The sequence below is a fragment of the Diplotaxodon limnothrissa genome, linkage group LG3 (genome assembly GCF_057381915.1).
Source record: "Diplotaxodon limnothrissa isolate DT_005_m linkage group LG3, D_limnothrissa_male_GT1.1, whole genome shotgun sequence".
Classification (NCBI taxonomy): domain Eukaryota; kingdom Metazoa; phylum Chordata; class Actinopteri; order Cichliformes; family Cichlidae; genus Diplotaxodon; species Diplotaxodon limnothrissa.
The window spans coordinates 50,411,166-50,429,666 of record NC_140598.1 but is presented as its reverse complement, the minus strand read 5'-3'; the positions used below and the strand labels follow the sequence as shown (position 1 = coordinate 50,429,666).

General features: G+C 37.5%; 2 protein-coding genes across 2 annotated transcripts; both read right to left on the bottom strand.

Moving 5' to 3' along the window:
* Positions 1-345: 345 nt before the first annotated feature.
* Positions 346-6,298, bottom strand: LOC146636455 (uncharacterized). Its single transcript, XM_085349526.1, has 23 exons — positions 6,190-6,298; positions 5,618-5,814; positions 5,377-5,448; positions 5,041-5,274; positions 4,881-4,958; positions 4,682-4,798; positions 4,405-4,533; positions 3,958-4,234; positions 3,728-3,855; positions 3,426-3,545; positions 3,264-3,311; positions 3,091-3,171; positions 2,944-3,024; positions 2,750-2,838; positions 2,116-2,176; positions 1,948-1,998; positions 1,829-1,873; positions 1,683-1,747; positions 1,343-1,466; positions 1,173-1,202; positions 793-958; positions 581-691; positions 346-446 (listed from the first exon to the last, which is right to left on the bottom strand). The coding sequence occupies exons 1-23, from the start codon at positions 6,296-6,298 to the stop codon at positions 346-348; spliced, it is 2,514 nt and encodes an 837-aa protein (XP_085205652.1).
* Positions 6,299-16,021: 9,723 nt separating this feature from the next.
* On the bottom strand, positions 16,022-18,251 carry LOC146636454 (ubiquitin carboxyl-terminal hydrolase 47-like). Its single transcript, XM_085350334.1, has 9 exons — positions 18,230-18,251; positions 18,028-18,143; positions 17,843-17,939; positions 17,552-17,622; positions 17,346-17,468; positions 16,994-17,089; positions 16,418-16,549; positions 16,203-16,331; positions 16,022-16,063 (listed from the first exon to the last, which is right to left on the bottom strand). Exons 1-9 carry the CDS (start codon positions 18,249-18,251, stop codon positions 16,022-16,024), a joined length of 828 nt encoding a protein of 275 aa, XP_085206460.1.
* Between the last annotated feature and the right edge of the window lie 250 nt (positions 18,252-18,501).

Genomic DNA, 18,501 nt, shown 5'->3' with positions numbered 1-18,501 from the left:
AGAGAAAATATGTTACAACCCAGATTTATTTCATAAATGTAATTTAAGGAACTAAATTAAACAACATTAAACAAAACACAGGTCATTAGGAGTTCTTGGCTCGTATGCAGTAACAAAGAATTCCACCGAGGCCAGGCCACACAGGGCAAAAGAAATTAAATAAACAATAAAAAGAAATCGGTGATAACCAATAACACAAGAGTTAGCAAAAACTGTCACAAATGAAAACAGGTATCAGAACACGAACCAACATGTGGGGGAACCACAAATGGGGAACCCTGTCACTAAAACCAGTGTGTGTGTGTGTGTGTGTGTGTGTGTGTGTAGGTGAACAGTGCAAACATATTAGCTGTACAGTTGCATGCAAATGTGGCTGCAGTAGCCTGGGCGCATCTCCTCCGAATAAAATGCCCGTAGTTGACCTCTTTTACCTGTTCCAACATATCCTGTAATACAAAAAAAACAAAAATCAAACAGAGAGAAAAATTGGCTCCAAGGTATGGTTTTCAGCATGTCACGCACCAGTGAGATTTTCACTTTTTGTAATGACCGCAATATAAGATTATACAGTGTTGTATACCTCGGGGGCAGTGTTTGTACTGATCTCCACATTGAAGGCAGATCTCAATTGTGAACATGTTAAAGTACTGTTCTCTGTACTTTTCCGAGAAGCTGCTCCATGTGCAGATGCCTGTGTACAGCACAAGCAAAAAACAAAAACACAAAACATTTACATTCTGCCAGTGAAAAAAATGTGACAACAGCAAAAAAAAAAAAGGAAATATAATTTACTGAAGCCCTTACTGTGAAGCCACTTGAAGTGTGCCCGTCTTCTGAAATATTCAGTAGACACAAGGTCTCTGAACATGGAGCACACCAGAGCCAGTTTGCAGATGGCTGTATCCCCTTCGTGCAGAACAACCTCTTCCAATATGTCGATGAGGACACATGCTGGTAACTGTAAAATATGGGTCAGAAAATACAAAATTTGTCCACCAAGTTTCAGAAATATGAGGACTGAAAATACATTACATTTAGTGGTGTTTTCATAACTAGTACTTCATTCCACTACTGAATAATGCCTCCTTCTGCCCTGATGGTGCTACCTGTGATTCTAATTACTAATTCAGTTACATCAACATTTTAATTAAAAGGGAAAATAAAGAGATTACCTCCAGTATAGGGCACCTGTCAGCATCAGCCTTTAGTGGAAAACATGATTATCACATTACATGGAAATGAAGATTACCACCATGTATGTAAACCTGCATTGTGATGAATAGTCTCAACAGTTCTGTGGTTATATTCTACAAATGGTTATCTCATTGTTGTCCTCTCTCACCTGTCTGATTAGACTTGGTAAAGGCTTGGAGGAGGTCGCCTTTGGTACCCTGAAGACAGGCTGGAGAGTTCCCTGGAGGAGAAGGGATGCTTCTTCTGTCCAGAAGGCGAATCTCTGTCCAAGCCTTAAAAAAAAAGCAATGCCAGTCAGAATGGACTCTAGTTGTGTACTGCTGCTCTCTTTTGTATGTTCAGTCACAGGGTTTATAATTGACTACATTAAGCCACTTTCACAAACATTTGCTTGACCTGATGTGTTCCCGGAGCCAAAACTGCAATTAATACTAACTTTGAAAACTGTGATTATGATGGTGCCAGTTTGTCTATAATACTAGCCATACCCCTCAATGCAGAATCTCTCCATCAGCTGAATACACCACCACTGGCGAATTGCTGGCATGTCCTCCTAAAGAAAAACATAATATAGTGTTTATCAAAGTTGGAGACTGGCACAGGTATTTTGGTGGTACTTTATGAAAAAGCTTACCTCAGTGAAAGATAGTGGAGATGAGGTGCTGATGCAGAGAGCATACTGTAAAGTAAAAGAAACCTTTAACATGTTTAAATGTTACATTGAAGTAATGGCAGGAAAAGAAAAATTCTCACCATCAGCATAAAGATGCTGCAGCAATTTCCATTGTACTGCTGAGGAAAGAACTGTAAAAAGAAAAATGTGTCCTTAAATGAAGAGAGCTGAGATGCACCTGCTAGTTTTTTTTTTATTGAATTATTTTGTACCTGATGAGCTTTCAAACTTTTGCATTGAAAACATACCTCAAGGTGTCTTCCTGTTTTCTCCATCCAGGATCCAGAATCAATAAAGGCTGCTACTCTCCTGGCATTGTAGAGAATACACATAACACACAAATCAAATGTTTGCCATTAACAAAAAAAATCAGGAAGTAGGGATGCAACAAGACGTTTTTCAAACCATCAGATCCTTGGATCTGAGTTTTTGCTGATACCAAATACCAATGCTGATACTTCTACCACACAGAAAATGTATTGAATTGGAAGGCAGGTTTTATTGTTTTGTGTGTGTGTGTTTGTTACAAATAATAACGGTGAATAATTTTTTTTTTTTTTTAAATGAATATTCAGAGAAATGACCCAAAAATTCTAAATTTGTGTGAAAAATAAACATTTTCTGTGAAACTTTTACCGATTTTCCACATTTCAAGTATCTGTTCGTGGTATTGGATAGATATGGATATGGATACGATTTCATTTGAACCGTATGGGACTGGATACCAGTATTGGTGCATCCCTATCATGAAGTAGCCTAAGAACGAGGCTCCCTCCTGAACTTTTAAGCCTAAGAACGAGGCTGCTTTTAGATGATCTTGCCAAAGAACGCACTTGGCCATTGAACAAGGCCAGAAAAACTTGTCATTTCTTTAGTGTCAACCTAAATATGGCTCGGTAGAGATCATCTGCAAAACCATCAGGGCGAAGTGAGTCCAGAAAGAGTATCTGTCTCTCAGCTACCAATATAGCCTGAAATGGACATGTTAGCATCATCCATGAAAACATGACATCTCAACCTCCGTTATTTTCTGTCAGATGAAAGAACACACAGCGAGAAAGAGAAAGGGCACTCACACAGAGCAGATAATGGTCAGCTTCACCTGCCTGCCTGCTCCAAGCTGGAAAAAGCAGGATGTCCTTGGACCTAAAGTTTTCCTACAGGTATTGGTACAAATTAGTAAAAATGCACACACAGGAGAAAAAAATCAACAAAAAACATACCGGCAAGCAACGAAGCAGGTTGACTTGTGGATCCTTCCAGGTGGCCACGACGTAGAGGTCAGCAATGTGAACATCTTTTCCCTAAAGGAAACACACACAAAAACCCAAAATCAATACACAACAACCATTGATGGCTTTAACCGAAGAAAAAATATACCAGTACAACAGATTACATGTCTTTGTGCAGCTTCGCCCACAATCTTCAGACAAGCATTCCCAATCTGAAAGAAACAGCAAAAAGCAACAGAATACAGTTTCAGTCACTATTCATAAAATCTTGCATTTCATGATATTTTCTTTGTGTTACATTAGCTAAAGTAACAAGATATACTTACATTAGATTCCAAGCAGTGTTCCAAACCCAGGCTCCAAAAGTCTTCCCGAGTCAGGCAGATATTGTCTTCCTTCACTAGGAGTTCTCCTGGAGGTCGGTTTTGGTCCAAAACATATTCGAGCTAAATGAAAAGAGCATTTCATGTGAATTTGCTTCAAAATATTATAGAAAATAATAAAGAAAAAGAATGAAAGGGAAAATACTAAATAAGGCTGGAATTACTCTCATGCTTCAGCAATTCTAAAACCATCAATGACTTTAACTTATTAAGGTTTAACGTGACTGCACAGACATGTGCCTTACCAGACTGGACTGAAGAGGGTCCAAGTCTTTCTGCCACTTTGCTCCTGGACTGGCATACTGATGATCAATCTGCCATTCAGGAGTCCCATATGAGTGGTCCAGGAGAAACTTCCTCTCAGTTGGTGGATCTGATAATATGCAAATATGTGGCATGACATACGAACTTTAATCCTTTTTTAACATTAAATCAAAATGTAATTGAGACTACTTATTGCATGTCATACTCTTACTTTTTGATCTGTGGTAGTTCCTCAGCCTGGACACGTTTACCTTCTGGCAAGTTGCTCCCTTCACAATAGTGGCCACCCCCTTTGGTGTGATGCTGGCCACAGTGTACGGTCCTTGGTGTTGGCTCAATAATGCATCTCCAGTGCGTCGTCTTTTTGGATCACCTGACAAAAGAACATCATCACCTGCTTGAAAAACACACTGTCTTACCTGCTTCCTTTTCTGTGTTCCAAAGGTCTTCTTCTGGGTGTCCTGTGCCCTCTCAATGTTGCGAAGAACCTACCAAAAAATGACACAAAAATAAGAGTGAGAAAGTGTTGAATACACAATAAAAATGAGAATGTTATCAACCACATTTTCCCGTTTTTCATAAACAAATCTCCTTTCCCTGTCAGCTAGCCCCCTTCAAACGTACAGACCGTTTCATTCAGAACTGTCATCTCCTCAACTCTTGTGTCGATGTCCTCTTCAGGGTTTGCAACCTCAAAGTCATCGTCCATGGGACAGGCGTTCATCACAGCAGGAAGACGTGGATGTCGGTGGAAGAGCAGGAAATAGGGACTGTGGCGGGTGGAGTGCTGATCAAACAAAATCTCTCCATTATTTCACTTTCTCTTGCACTTGTCAATTGCTTTTTTTAAATTATAAGTTTAAAAAAACACTCTTAAAACAATGCAACACTGTAAAGTATCTTAAAAGGAATACAAAATGTCAAAACAGGAATACCTGCTTTGCGGTGTTGATGCCATACACCACAGCAGCAAGGTGAACGTCCCAGTCATCATGGTTCTGGTTGACGTACTTTCTGAGAGCACGCTTGATGTTCTGGTTGGTCCTCTCATCCTTTGAGTTTTATTGTAGAATAGATAAATAAGCATGACGGATTTCACATGAGTGACCCAAGGTTAGCTATCCAAATGCTTACCTGCCCGTTGGTCTGGGGGTGGTACGCACTGGAGACAGCATGTTTAATATTCAGCATGCTGAAAATGCTGTTGTTGAGCTGCAGTGACATGAGCAAACTTGGCCCTAATACATCATATCATATCATATCAAGGCATGAATAACACTTTCACAAGTTTTACCTGGTTCACAAACTCCTTTCCTTGGTCAGTGATGATTTTCCTGACCATGCCAAACATGTATAACTTACAGGTCATGATTGCAGAGACCTCAGCTGCAGTCTTGGACTTAAGAGGTTCTGCAATCACCCACTTAGTAAACAGATCGGTCATTGTCAGGACATATCGGTTCCCTAGACGTGTTTCCGGGAGTGGTCCAATTAAATCCATGCCCAGCACTTCCCAAGGTTCTTTTACCTGCAGGTCACAGAACTTATCAAATTAAAATTTAAAGCTACCCTGCAGCACAAAAGCTTACTAGCATGAAAATAAAATTGGTGAACAGGCCTTAAGATGTACCTTGATGGGATGTAATGCTGGTGCCACAGTCTTGATTGGGTCATTCATCTGGCAGCGATGACAGCATCTGACCTGAAAGATGTATCCCAAAAAATATCAAACCAGTTGATGTAAATTGATAACAATAAAAACAAAAAAAAACAAAAACAGACACACACACCCACACAGAAACTAATGTTAAAATGTAAGTGTGCAAGTAAAGACAAGGTTCTTTATCTTGTTAACTGAAATAAGGCCATACCCATTCACTGATGTCCTGGTTCAATGTTGGCCAGTAATAGCCAGCAACAACCCTGTTTTGGGTACCTCTAACACCATTGTGGTTCCCGGTACCAGGGTTATTGTGGCATTCCATCAGAACTGACTTCTTCTCCTCCTCTGACATGACTACCAAGCGCATGCACTGCATACTGGGGCCAGTGTAGAAGAGTCTGTTGTCTGTTACAAGATGAAAATGTAAAAAGCTGAAAGAGTTGCGGAGTAAAGTAAAATAAAATGTCAGACAGATATTAATAAAGCTTGGGATAATGTATCTGCACCAGTAGGGTACACTTACCTTCAATTGAAATTGATTTTTAAAACTATATATGGGGTATATATGACAGACTTGTATTTTTTTGTAATAACACATATATATATATATATATATATATGGAGAGAGAGAGAGAGAGAGAGAGAGAGAGAGAGAGTTAAAAAATAAAAAAGGTGTAATATATTACAGGTGTAATATAGATAGATATATAGAAAAAAAGTAAAAAAAAATTATAAATAAAAAAAAAAAAATAAAAGATCAACATTAATTTTCGTAGTTACCCTTCAGCTTGTAATTAGGTGCCATTCTTCGTATTTTACGGCGCAGTTCTTCAGTCAGGGGAAGCTCTCCATTGAGGAGAAAAGCATAAATTTGCTTGTATACATCCATTGTTTAAATGTCCCGGGCAGTCGAAAAGGAGGAAGAGCTGTTGACAAATGCTAGGAGCTAACTGAGCGCTAACCGTATCATTCAAATATATTGAATGTCGCAATGTTGGCAAAGAGAGGAAGTGACGTAAGATTTGCGCATGCGGGGTACCGATCGGGTTTCCGGTACGGATCGGGTTTTTTTATTTTTTTTTTATTTTTTTATTTTTTTATTTTTTTTATTTTTTTATTTTTTTATTAGTAATATAAACATACAAACAAAATGCACCATATCTTACAGATTCAGAGAATAAACATTTCTGACATATTAGCAACTTTCATATATAGTGAAAATAAAATATAAAGATGGGGTCACATAAATTAACAGATTATTAACTCACTAAATCAAAATCTTCTACAAAGGAAACAAAAAAAGCAGCCTTTTTCTTTTTAACTAAAGTCAAAGATTTAACCAACAGGTTTAGGTCGTTTTTCCAGTGAGCCAGTGTTGGTTTAATCTTAAAAAAGCGACATTTATGTATAAAATACTTACACAAGATTAATAACACATTAACACCATAATTAGCTTTCTTTTCTTTCAAAAACACTCCAAACATTATCATATTTAAGGTAAATGGGGTAATTTGAATCCCACTGGAATAAAGCCAGGTATGAAAATCCAACCAAAATATTTGTATAAAATTGCACAAAAAGAATAGATGATCCAAATCCTCCTCTTCTGTTTCACAAAATACACAATTACCCGTTTCTATTTTGAATCTATCACTAAGGAGTCTATTTGTCGGGTAAATTTTATTCAAGATTTTAAATTGGACTTCTTTCCCTTTAGGAGGGATAGGGAAGGTGGTACGGATCGGGTAGTGACAGGATATTTTGGCTTCATTTTTGCACAATGGTAGGAGGCGGGGTCACGTCGTCCATGTTTTCTACAGTCAATGGCCGACACCGGTGTTTTAGCTAGCAAAGCGGTGTGGCTGATGTAGAGTGAAGCCACGTTAATGACAACGTGTACAACCATTGGAGATGCGAGCAGGACAGACGGAACAATTGACGGAAAAGTGTGGACTTTATACCAGTTTTTAAATTGTGTTGATAGGCTACGTAAAACCAGAGTTATGATAAAAATATGCAATGTTTGGTTTTTTTCCTGAATACTATCGTTGTTTATATTTACTGCGGGAAGAAACGTTTTATAAGAAAAAAAGGCTCGAAAGAAATCTCTCCGCCTGTGAGCAAAAACAAAACCAAAAACACCCCCACCCTTTTCTATTGGTCGAAAAAAGTGCCATGTCGACCAATCAAAAAATGATATGGCAAGTTGTTACGAAACGGGGGGAAGTTTTAGGAGTGACGGCGGTGTTTTGAGATGTGAGAGATTTGCGGCGATTAGCGCAAATCTTGTGTAGTTAGTGTGTAGTGTAGTCAGTAGTTTTGTTTTGTGTGTCAGAACAATGAGGCGACTACTGAATGTTACAGGTGTTACAGGAGTGATACATCCTGTTGTCAGGCCTGCAGGTATCAGGCTGTTGTTCTCCTTTATCTCATAGTCACAGAAATTATTTTTGGAGTGGCACAAATAATTTGTGTGGCATCAAATTTGATGTAGAACAGCTGATTGTTCTGTAAATAATTTAAAATGTTTATTTAAAAAAAAAAACGCCTTGGCTGCATTAAAAAAATTGCTGCAAAAAACTTTGTTATTTGCCAAACTGAGTTACTTTTTCGAAGAAGTAACTATATAATTAATTGCCCAACATTGGTCTTTATTTACTGTATTTTGCAGACAGAGAGTTACAGGACTCTCTCCCAGACCACAGACTCATAATACAAGTCAGAGCTTTATAAAAAAGAAAAAGAAAGTTGTGTTTTCAAAATTGCAGTTAAAGTTATTTTTACTTCCAATAGTGTTAACATACTACACAGGTCAATGACTACATTTTTGTTTTACATTTTCATTATAAATGGGCTAAAGAAGTTAATTAAAAGTAGTCTAACATAAATGTAAATGCTGTAATTTGATTATCTTAATAAACCATGAAACTTGGATGGATTCGATGCTGGCGTGACCACAGTGCACACATCTGATTTTGCTCACAGTGATCGCTCAGAGAGTTTGTGTGTTCGCTCAGACACGTGGAAAATGAGAGGGAACATTGATAGGGAATATAATGCATTCCTTAATACTATAATATCCCATACATTCAATGCTCACATTATTATCAGCACTTGGAGGGCAGTTGAGATGTGAATCCTCAATTGCTACCGAAGAATTTAGCAAGTAGGAATAGACAATGGGTGAAATTAAGAAATACTAGATAACTAGAAATAGCTCAACTCTCACTGTCTCTGTTGTCACATCTTACTTACCTTGGGTATTCAGCTGTGTGTTAACACAATGCCACAATCTTTGCAGAAGTGGATGTCCCAGCAAATATCCCCAAAGGTCAGGCTGTGCAATGCTCAAGGAGATCACAAAAAGCCCAAGAGTAGCATCTCAGATGCTACAGACCTCAGTTAGCATGTTACATGTTAAAGTCCATAATTGTAAAATTAGTAAAAGACTGAACATGGAGGGCTTGTTTGGAAAGGTTGAAAAGAGAAAGCCTCTTCTCTGTAAAAACAACATACCAGCACAGTTCAATTCAATTTTCAATTCAGTTTTATTTATAAAGCGCCAAATCACAACAACAGTCTCCTCATGGTATTTTATAAGTACCTTGTACTTTGTAAGGTAGATCCTATAATAATACATACAGAGAAAACCCAACAATCATATGACCCCCTATGAGCAAGCACTTTGGTGCAAGTGGGAAGGAAAAACTCCCTTTTAACAGGAAGAAACCTTCAGCAGAACCAGGCTCAGGGAGGGGCGGCCATCTGCTGCGACCGGTTGGGCTGAGAGAAGGAAGACAGGATAAAGGACATGCTGTGGAAGGGAGCCAGTGAAGAGACTCTCTATTTACATGAAGAAATTGGAGTCTATTGACCCTGTGCACGAGAAAATGCTAACTTCCTGGTTTGAGACCGGATGTGGGGTTGTGCATTTCCGGTAGTTTTACTTTGCGGTCAATCGCTACTGCAAAGATATCCTCCAAAATCATGTCCAAAACTCGAAAACGGAAAGATCGCGTTAAGTTACAAAGAGCAGAAGGTGGGAACACTCACCACTGTTATGTCATAAAAAAAATCTAATGATCAATTTTGGCATTTAAAGAGTTTAGATCGATCAGTTGTTTACATCACTCAACACAAGCAGAACTGCATTACTGCAGCAGAAGACACATCGTCCACATTCGGAAGCATATCTCTGTATAGTGACTGGTCTTATGATTTAAACAGGCAAATGTTCAGCATTCAAACTACAGGTGAAGAATAGTCAAACTAGATGTTTCCCCCATTATGTCAGATCAGCTAGTCAAGTACACACCTACACAGCATGTTAACAAACTGTGAAAAAAGCCACACAAAAATGAATGATTTCTGGTAAGGGTTTCTATACATTAGTATGTACGAAGGGTATGTTGTGACTTACCTTAAAAATTACAGCGGTCCCTCGCTAATAACGCGGTTCACCTTTCACCTCGCTGTTTCACAGATTTTTTAGTGCAAGTTTGCATGCTTATTTTTTTTACGTCACATTGTGTCCTGCGTCCTGATCGCTGCAGACGATCTCCTCCGTGCCGTCTCTCCTGTACAGTACAGAATCGCTGCATCGATTGCTAGCAGTGTGACTCTGAAGTGCAGTACTGTGTGTCCACGATGTCCACGAAACGTTTTGCACCATCAAAAAATAAAATTGGCTACTTGATTTCACCTATCGCTGGTTATTTTTAGAACATAACACCCGCGATAAACGAGGGACAGCTGAGAAATATAACATTTGAATCCATTTTCTCTTTTGCTCTGAGGCGCAGGGAAAAAATATCGACAAGTCGATGAACATCATTTACAGATATATTGGGTAAATGCCCAAGACATCTATAGAAATGTAAATCGCCGCTTGATTCATTCATTTGCTTAACTTGTTTTGGACCGTAAACCAGGCGCGAATAGGACACCGGAAACAAAACTCCCCACAGGAGCTTCCGCACCGGAAGTAGCATATGCTAACGTGCACATAGTCAATTAGACAGATATGATACAAACCACTGCAGTGCAGTACTGGTAATGCCTACAGCATGCTCAAATCATTCTAATAGAATATTATGGTCAACAGTATCGAACGCTGCACTAAGGTCTAGCAGGACAAGCACAGAGATGAGTCCACTGTCAGAGGCCATAAGAAGATCATTTGTAACCTTCACTAAAGCTGTTTCTGTGCTGTGATGAGCTCTGAAACCTGACTGAAACTCTTTAAATAAGCCATTCCTCTGCAGATGATCTGTTAGCTGTTTGACAACTACTCTTTCAAGGATTTTTGATATGAAAGGAAGGTTGGAGATTGGCCTATAATTAGCCAAGACAGCTGAGTCAAGAGATGTTTTTTTTAAAGAATAAATATCAATGGTACTGAATTTGGTACTTATTTTCTTCAATCAGTGATGAATAGTAAGATGCTCTAGCTTTACAGAAGGCTTTTTTTTTATAAAGAAGCAAACTATTTTTCAAGGCTAAATGATGATCTCCTAAATTTGTGACATGGCATTTCCTCTCCAGCTCACGAGTCATCTGCTTTAGGCCACATGTTTAAGAATTATAACAGAGAGTTCTGATTTGAGGCCTTATTTTTCACAGGAGCTACAGTATCCAGAGTTGTACTTAGTAAAGAGGTAAAATTATTAACAAGATAATCGACCCCTGTTGGAGTAGCGTCCAGGTAGCTGCTCTGCTCTATGTTGGTACAGGGCATTGACGATTATAACAACGGGTGGATTATATTCTTAAATTTATACAGCACTTTAAGAAAAACATCTACTGTGATGAAATCTATTCCTTACTGCTCTGTAATCCATTATTGTAAATTTAAATGTTAATGATGATAAGTATGACCACGTTTCAGATCCTGCTCAACTTTAACAACTATTGTCTAATAAGCTGCAAACAAACAATAATCTGCCTGAATTAAAAAACAAACCATGTTTATTTAACAGGTACATTTTGTTTCATTTGATAACTTGCATATTTTAATAAGAAATATTTGCAGATGTTTTAGATCAAAATGTCAAAGTAGCAAAACTCATTAGACAATGTTGTTAACATTCGCTACGGAAAGTAGTGATGGGATTTCCGGCTCTTTAGAGAACCGGCTCTTTCAGCTCCCAACCGGCTCTTCAGGTTGTTTTGTTGCTTTAATTAATTTATTATTAACAACAATATAAAATTATGCACAAAAGGAATTACTAATGTAAAAAAACAACAACGTGGTTTTATTTATATAAGTTTATATATAAATATATAGGGTGGCCCCTAGAGACAAAGCACGTACAAACTCCAAAACACATTTCTTGCATTAACTGAGCTTCCAAAACAGAGCTACCTAGATCACTTAAATTACACAATTTAAAACATATGTGTATTATTTGTGTATTTATACACAAGCACTCATATATATTCAAATAATGTAAAAAAAATGTTCATTTACCTGTTACTACCACACACCAAATCCGGTCATTGGTGCTTCCTGGCTTGTGTAGCCACTAGGTAACAAAAGCTCAACACTGCCCCTAGCATCCTGCAGTACGTCTGTTGTCTTTTGTACGTGCTTTCGGGGTTTGTACGTGCTTTGGACTTTTTAAGTGCTTCAGAGTTTGTACGTGTTATGGAGTTTGTACGTGCTTTGTCTGTAGGGGCCACCGTAAATATACTTTTATTTATTCACTCCACATAAAATGTAATAAATAAATATAATACAAAAACCAACTATTTACATTTCAACTTTGCAAACCACAACACAATTAAATATAAATATGAAAAAATATGAAAACAAAAAGAAGATGCACATTCTCTGTCACATGGACCTGCATGAATAAACTTTCTGAATCCTTTATCATCCGCATCTGAAAATAGTTGTGGATGATTACTATACCTTTCTAATGTGACGTTGTTGTCCCTGGCTCTCTTTCTATCTCTCTCCCTCCCGCTCTGTTCCTGTGCTACTGCAAGTGTAACTACGGCCCCTCCCCCCTCTGCCCAGCGCAAAGCACAAGGCTCGCATGCGGAGTGAAGCGGAAAAAAAGTGCGAGAGAGAGGGTGAGAGAAAGAAAAAAATCCCACAGCTCCCAATAAGGAGCCGGCTCACGTCGTTCACTTCAAAGAGTCGGCTCTAAGAGCTGTTTCGTTCGCGACCAACACATCACTAACGGAAACGGGCTAAATGAGGGGAGTGATTCACACTTGACTGTACAGAAATCATGTCAGTTACAGTGAACTGAAAGTGAAAATCAAGTATCAGTGGGTGTGGACAATTACTCAACCTTATCTTAGAATGAAACTTATGGTTGATACTTTGAATTCTTTTCAACCTGACTCAAAGGGTGAGAGAAGAGAAACTAAAAGTATTTTTAAAAAACGGTGTCATTGAAGGTGACCGTTTACTGTCAATTCCCTGAGCTTATCTGAACTGAGAGTCAGAATGACAGAAGATGTGATCCCAGAGTTATGTCTTTGGATTCAGTCATAGTGAACTGATAATCTATCCTTTATGTTGGTAAAATGAGTTAGAGCTTTCTTCTTTTGCACAACAGTGTAGTTCAGCAAAACCAAAATCAGTTAAACTGTGAAACTATCTTTCTTGGGATTTGTTTCGGAGTCTTCTTTCCATTATTGCCATTTTGGCATTTGACTGTTTCCTGGTTCAAATTTTTGACTAAGCAGGGAGTAGAGTATGAGATTGAGAGATAAATAGGGTGTAGTGAAGATCTGTTGCTTGTAAGAGAGCTGAGCGTTAAAATACAGCTGTCAATTTACTGATCACTGTTCCTACGCTCACTGATGGTCACAAGCTCTGGGTAGTTATGGACAGAATCAGGTCGTGGATAAAAGCATTGATATCCAGCTTGAAGGCTCCAAGAGTGGATAGCTGACTAAAATTTTGAGTTACAGTGTCTTCAACATACAGTAGAAAGTTAAGCTTAACCAGACACCCAATCAATTTAGAAAAACTATCAATTCAATTCAACTCAATTCAATTTTACTTACATGCTGCTAAATCACAATAACAGTTGCCCCAAGGCACTTTATATTGTAAGGTAATGACGCTACAATAATACAACAGACAGCCAGAGATTAATAATAACTAATACTTAAGTGCAGAGTGGTAATATAAACACATAGTGAGTGAAAAAGGTGAATGAAGACACAACTTTCTCAGATTCCTATGATTCAGTGCATCATAGGAATCTCCTAGGAGCCTAAACCTATTGCAGAATAACTAAGGAAGGTTTCAGGGTCACCTGATCCAGCACTATTTTATGTCATTTACATTGACCCTAAGCCAGCAGTTTTAAATTTCCACAAGTGTCACCTGCTCTGGCCCCTGGAAGACAATTCACTATGGTTGCTGGTGTCTCTAGCGTCACGTCTCTAAATACAATTGCCAGTTACCAGAGTTTGTTCCTCAGCTGCCGTGTTAAAATATACTATTCAGTTTTTGTAGCATGCATTCAAAGAAATCACACGGGCAGAGCTTGAAGTGGAGGCATATTCAAGCAGTTTATTGTGATCCAGTGTTTCACAGGTTTCTCATTAGAGTCGTACTATAAAATCAAGCATCTCTAACCTAAATATTTAAACTCAAAAACTTGTTTTTACTAGTCTTACTAGTTTTTTTTTATGTGTCTTAAATACTCAGAGGGTTACAGGTGAACTTTGCTAGTCCCAACACTGAGACCAACCAGATATTTTATGTCATCAGACAGTAAAACTGAAAACATACTAATATGTATAATTTAAATGTGAAATTATCCTCCTAATACAGATTCATGAAATAAATTTCTGCACTATTGTGAATGAGTTGAATTAGATATCAGTAAACATCAAGAACAATTTTAAAATCTTTTTCTGTTTCCTTATAAATAACAAGTTTTTTTTTATCAACTGATTTAAACTGATGCTCGTTGGGCCCTCGAATAGGAAATAATACATATTACCTTATAAAAATGGAACAAAGTTAACCAAAATGAACAAAGTGAACTTCAATACCAATACCAACGTAAAATACACCAAGAAAGCAATTATAGAAGAAGAATAAAAAAGGAAACATTTTTACAGCATTTCACATGATTTCAACTGATCTCTGATGAATACATTAAAAATCTGAAAATCACATTGAAACTAAATACAAAACAAGATTCTGTAAAGTAACATTTTAGGTTAAGTTATAGCATTCAGACTTCACTCTGATTACCCTAACCTTTTCCGCAACAACTAATACCCCATGTAAATCTTGTTCCTTTTTTCTGCTTTCTCTTGTTTCCTTTCCTCTTTTTATCAGATACGTCTTGTTTCTCACTCTCATGCTGTATTCCTGTATGAAACTCTTTTGCTACATTTTTCTTGTGACTGTTTTCTATTTTATCACTTTTACCTTTGTTAAAATTGTGAAAAGTTTGCAGTTCACCTTTATTGGAGTCACATCCTTCATCGTTTATTTCCTCTGCTTTTTTTAATGTCTGCGTGTTGACGCATTTTTGAATATTAATTGTCTGATCTTCCTTCTCAGAATCTATACCTCGCATGTCTTCACCAACACTTCTAGGTCTGCTGTGTGACTGAATAACCCCTAGTTTGTGCTGATTTTCCACAGTCTCTCCTTCCACACATTCATGCCTGACTTTTTGTCCCAGATTGTGCTGTTCTGTTTTTGTTTTATCTCTTCTTTGTGCAGCTTCACCATCTGTCTCATGCTGCTTATCATTTTTCTTTTGCTCTTCATCATTCTCTGACATGTTCTGCTTACCTTCATCCACCTTTCCACTGCTTTGAAACATATCAGAGGAGTCTTTATGCACTACAGACCCGCTTTTCCCATCTCTTGTTTTACTTCTATTAGCTTCATCTGTGCTATTACTGTCTACCATCTCAGCTATCATCATCTGCTTGTCCTTATCTCTTAGTCTGTACTCTCTCATTTCTTCATTTTGTTCGACTGTCAGACTGTGTTGCTTATCCTGGTGATCACTGCCTTTTCTGGGTTTTAAATTTGCATCCTGCTGATGCACAACATCATTCTTGTGGTCATCAGAATCCTGATTATCAGTTTTTCTTTTCTTTGTAATTTGGTCACTGCTTTCATTGTCTGCATGTTCCATGTCTTTGTTTTTCTTGTTTTTTGCCGAGTACTTTTCTTTCTCTTTTTCCTGTTTACTTTCATCTTTATTCTCTACATCATTCATTATCATCTGCTGATCTTTTCCCTGTATGTCCACAAGGTTATGGTCCACGCCTGCTGCCTCACCTTCGTCTCTCCCTGTGGTCTTTACAACCTGTTCTTGATGCTCACTGGCTGAAGCTCCACCAGTGGGTGCCTCACTGATGTGTTGTGTGTCTGTAGCATGCACTGGAAATGAAATCAAAACAGTCAAAGTCATTTCAAACTGCCAGTGTGATACAATCATTCACAGAAACATCAGTAAGTTCATCAGAAATGTTTCCCATCTTACTTTTCTTTCTCCTGTAGAACAGAAGATAAGCACTGCTGGATCTAGTAAGAGCACTGTAAAAGTAAAGTAGGGTCAGTTTAATATTCAGTAAATGTTTGTTTTCGGAAGAAAATTCAGATAAAAGCTTACGTGTTATTTCTGTCCAGCTGGAATGGTCTTTCTGGAAGCTGTTAATATAAAGAATACAAAGGTGATCATCTATAGGCTAAATACTTTTTTCTATCAAGCACAAAACTGCATTAATATGTGTTAAAGTATTCATGTCTTGGGAACAATACCAATGGAAAAAAAATCAATCAGGCTTACCAATGTGACACAGGTATCATTGAAGTTGTACCATCTGTCATCATCCTGCGATTTGATTGTTACGGTGTAATGTCCGGATCTCAAGTCACCAAAGTGCTCGACAAATGCATAAAGCTCATAGGTCTGGTTCTGATAATGGGTAAAAAAAGGAAGAAATTAGTATCAGGAATTAGAAAATAAAAAGTAATGACAACATAATGAAATATTCAGTATACCTCTGGTATTTGTAGAGTGTCAGGAGCTGTGACTGCTCGTTTTATTTTCACATGTTCTTGGTATCGATGGTCAAACCTAAATCTTTTCAACAGCAGCGTCAAAACTTCTGGATAACGTGTCATTTCCAATTTCTAATTAATGGACATATACCAAAAAGATGTCAAGAATTTTAAGTGCCCCACAATTTAAGATTTAATGTAGTTAAAAAGAGAACGAATCCCTAAAAATATAAATTTTAATCATAACGACTGCTGTACAGATTTAAGAAGTTAACTATTTTAACATCATCAAATCTACATGCTATTTTGTTTCAACAGTTTTATAATTTACTTAATGTCAAACATAAATATTCATGCTCTTTATTAAGGACCTCCAGATTAAATTAAATATTGTAACAGAACCAAATGACCATTAAAACATCCTGTCCTAACTCCACTGTGTAAACTTCAACAACAAGAGAACACCTAGGCCACTGGCATTGTCAAGCAATCCCACCATTGCAATTATAACACCTTTAAACCTGTGGCCTTCAAGTTTATGTGCATAAATCACAAAGGTATTTCTTATTAACTTACTATTTTAGCACCAGCTTTGGCATCACATATTTCACAGTACAGCTGGTTGTCTCCATCAATACATACTTCTTGGAAAAAGTCTTTAATTTCTTTCTCCTGGGGAAAATAAAGAACACATTCATATTACTTGAACCAAGTCTCTCCCTTCAACAGTACACACCTGTAGTGAACACAATACATGGGATATTTCTTATATTGCAGCATACTGCAACTCAACATGCAGTTAATTTTGTTCTATTTTATCAAAATTGTTTGACGAAATGTTTGTTAATTGAAATGTGCTCTTCATGCTACACATTTGAATCTGTTACACATTTATGTTGCACATCTAATAGAACAGTGGCTGCCTTACCACATTGTATTCATTATTGTCTGACTCCAATGCAAGAGGCAGACTCCAGAATGGATCACTGGTGTTTGTATCTGTCTTACACTCACTGCATGTGTTCTTGTGTGTCAGCTCTCCTTGAAATATCTAAAGTTTTCAAAAATAGAGACACTTAACTTCACACACATACAAGCACAAACATATATAAATATATAGCTTCACAGTGTTACCTGTGAAGCCTTACGACTGGTTTCATTTAAAATCTTCTCAAAGTATTCAGCAGCATCACGTTGCTCATACACTGGTGGTGAGGAGAAAAATCAAATATATACTTATTTACTGTTCTACAGCTGGGATTTTAAAACTTAGTTTAATTAATTGTTAATATTGCCTGTAGCAGAAAAGGAGTGCATTAAAATTCTTACACCAGACTATGTTAACACTAACCTGATGTTAAGGTGTTTTCCTCTTAAATTTAAAATTTAAAAGCCATTATTAACACTTGCTAACAGACACTGTACCTTGGATCTTCAGCTTGTTTGTGATCCGAGACGTCGTTGCTGTTTTTTTCTTTAAGGTTTCAAACAGGTGTTTAAGAAGTGGATCAATATATTTAGAGTCTCTATAAAAAATAAACACATTGGTCGTGAATGATACAAAGGTACACATTCAATTAAATTCAACCAAATAAATTCGCTTCATTAATTTCTGTACCAGACCTTGTCACCGCTTCTTTGAAATCTTTGGTCATGAACAGCACCTGCAGCACACTGTTCAAGTAACACGTTGCTCCTTGATTTACCAATCCATTGGGTTTTTTGGCTGTTGGAAAGAAAATAATAAGTATCACACTAGTTTTATTGTTATGGATCAAAGAATAGCTTTCAGATGTAAACTGTGCGTCGTACCATGAGAATTAATGTCAGTCATTGTGATTCCTTCAATGCGCCAAAAATGTTGTTCCACCGCATATAACCTACTTTAAAATGTAAATGATGTTTAGGAACCTTTATAATCTGTTTTTATATAATAAAGGCAAAGCGGAAGAAACAAAACACCTTAAAAACACTTAAAAATACCTTTAGTTTGTAGCCACGCTTGAAGGACGATATATGTGGCTTGTTCCTCGCTACTCACTTTCTTTTTCGCTGGATGCCACACCTACAACTGCATATGTGGC